The 832-nt window shown below is 62.1% G+C and overlaps 1 protein-coding gene across 1 annotated transcript in view; it reads right to left on the bottom strand.

Annotated features, from left to right (window-relative positions):
* OSBPL10 (oxysterol binding protein like 10) overlaps window positions 1-354 on the bottom strand; it is a 111,795-nt gene extending 111,441 nt beyond the window's left edge. The window contains exon 1 of the mRNA XM_014937625.1: window positions 6-354. Within this exon, the coding sequence (XP_014793111.1) occupies window positions 6-354 (349 nt within the window). The remainder of the gene's footprint in view (window positions 1-5) is intronic.
* Window positions 355-832: the final 478 nt, after the last annotated feature.

Here is an 832-nt window from a genome sequence, read left to right as displayed (position 1 = left end):
CCGGCCGTTGGCGCCCGGCGGCTCGGCGGGGCTCCCTCTGCCGCCCCGCCTGCCCGAGCGGCCGGCAGGAGGCTGCTCCGGCGGCGGGAGCCGCGCAGGGCCCTGCCCGTGGGGCGGGTGCCACGCAGGCAGACGGGGAGACAGGCAGCGAGAGGGGAAAGGCAGGACACGCACGCACGGGGGGCACACGGGGGTGCCCCACGCACCCCCCGAGCCCTGACACACGGAGGGGTGACCCCAGAGGAAAGCCATCCTGGGGTCAGGGTGGCCGTGGAGGCCCATGTGCACGCAGGCTGGTGGCACGGGGAGAGGGTGCCCGGCCTCCATCCCTGCCAGGCCTCGCACGCACACCATGACACGCACAGGTGCAAGGAAGGCAGTGGCTGTAGGCAGGGTGTACACACACAGACACCATCGGAGAGGAGGATGGCCAGGTGACAAAGCGTACGAGTGTCACTCAGAAAAGCTGTGCCCACCGGAGCACAAAGCGTAGCACCGGAGAGGGCATTTCTTGGGACAGCCGGATGCACATCGCTGCCTGTAACCGTGGAGCGTGACACCAAGGAGACAGCTGTCCACGATACAGTACCCCAGCAGCACAGAGCGGTGCCCACACACAGCAAAAAATCAAGAGGATTTTTTCAGGAACACAGCAGACTTGCCCAACATACGGCATATGCTGCTGACGTAATGTATACCAACATACCACACCACTCAGATCCTTCATCCAGACTTTGCAAAAAACCTCACTATTGTGGGTTAACTCACATCTGAAAACAGAGGATGTAACCTCAAGATCACCATAAAAAGCTAAGCAGGTCCTTGTACAGGC

Source organism: Calidris pugnax, unplaced genomic scaffold (assembly GCF_001431845.1).
Source record: "Calidris pugnax isolate Ruff unplaced genomic scaffold, ASM143184v1 scaffold11, whole genome shotgun sequence".
In the NCBI taxonomy this organism is placed as follows: Eukaryota; Metazoa; Chordata; class Aves; order Charadriiformes; family Scolopacidae; genus Calidris; species Calidris pugnax.
Note: the sequence above shows the minus strand (reverse complement) of the source record. Positions and strands in the feature narration are given on the sequence as shown.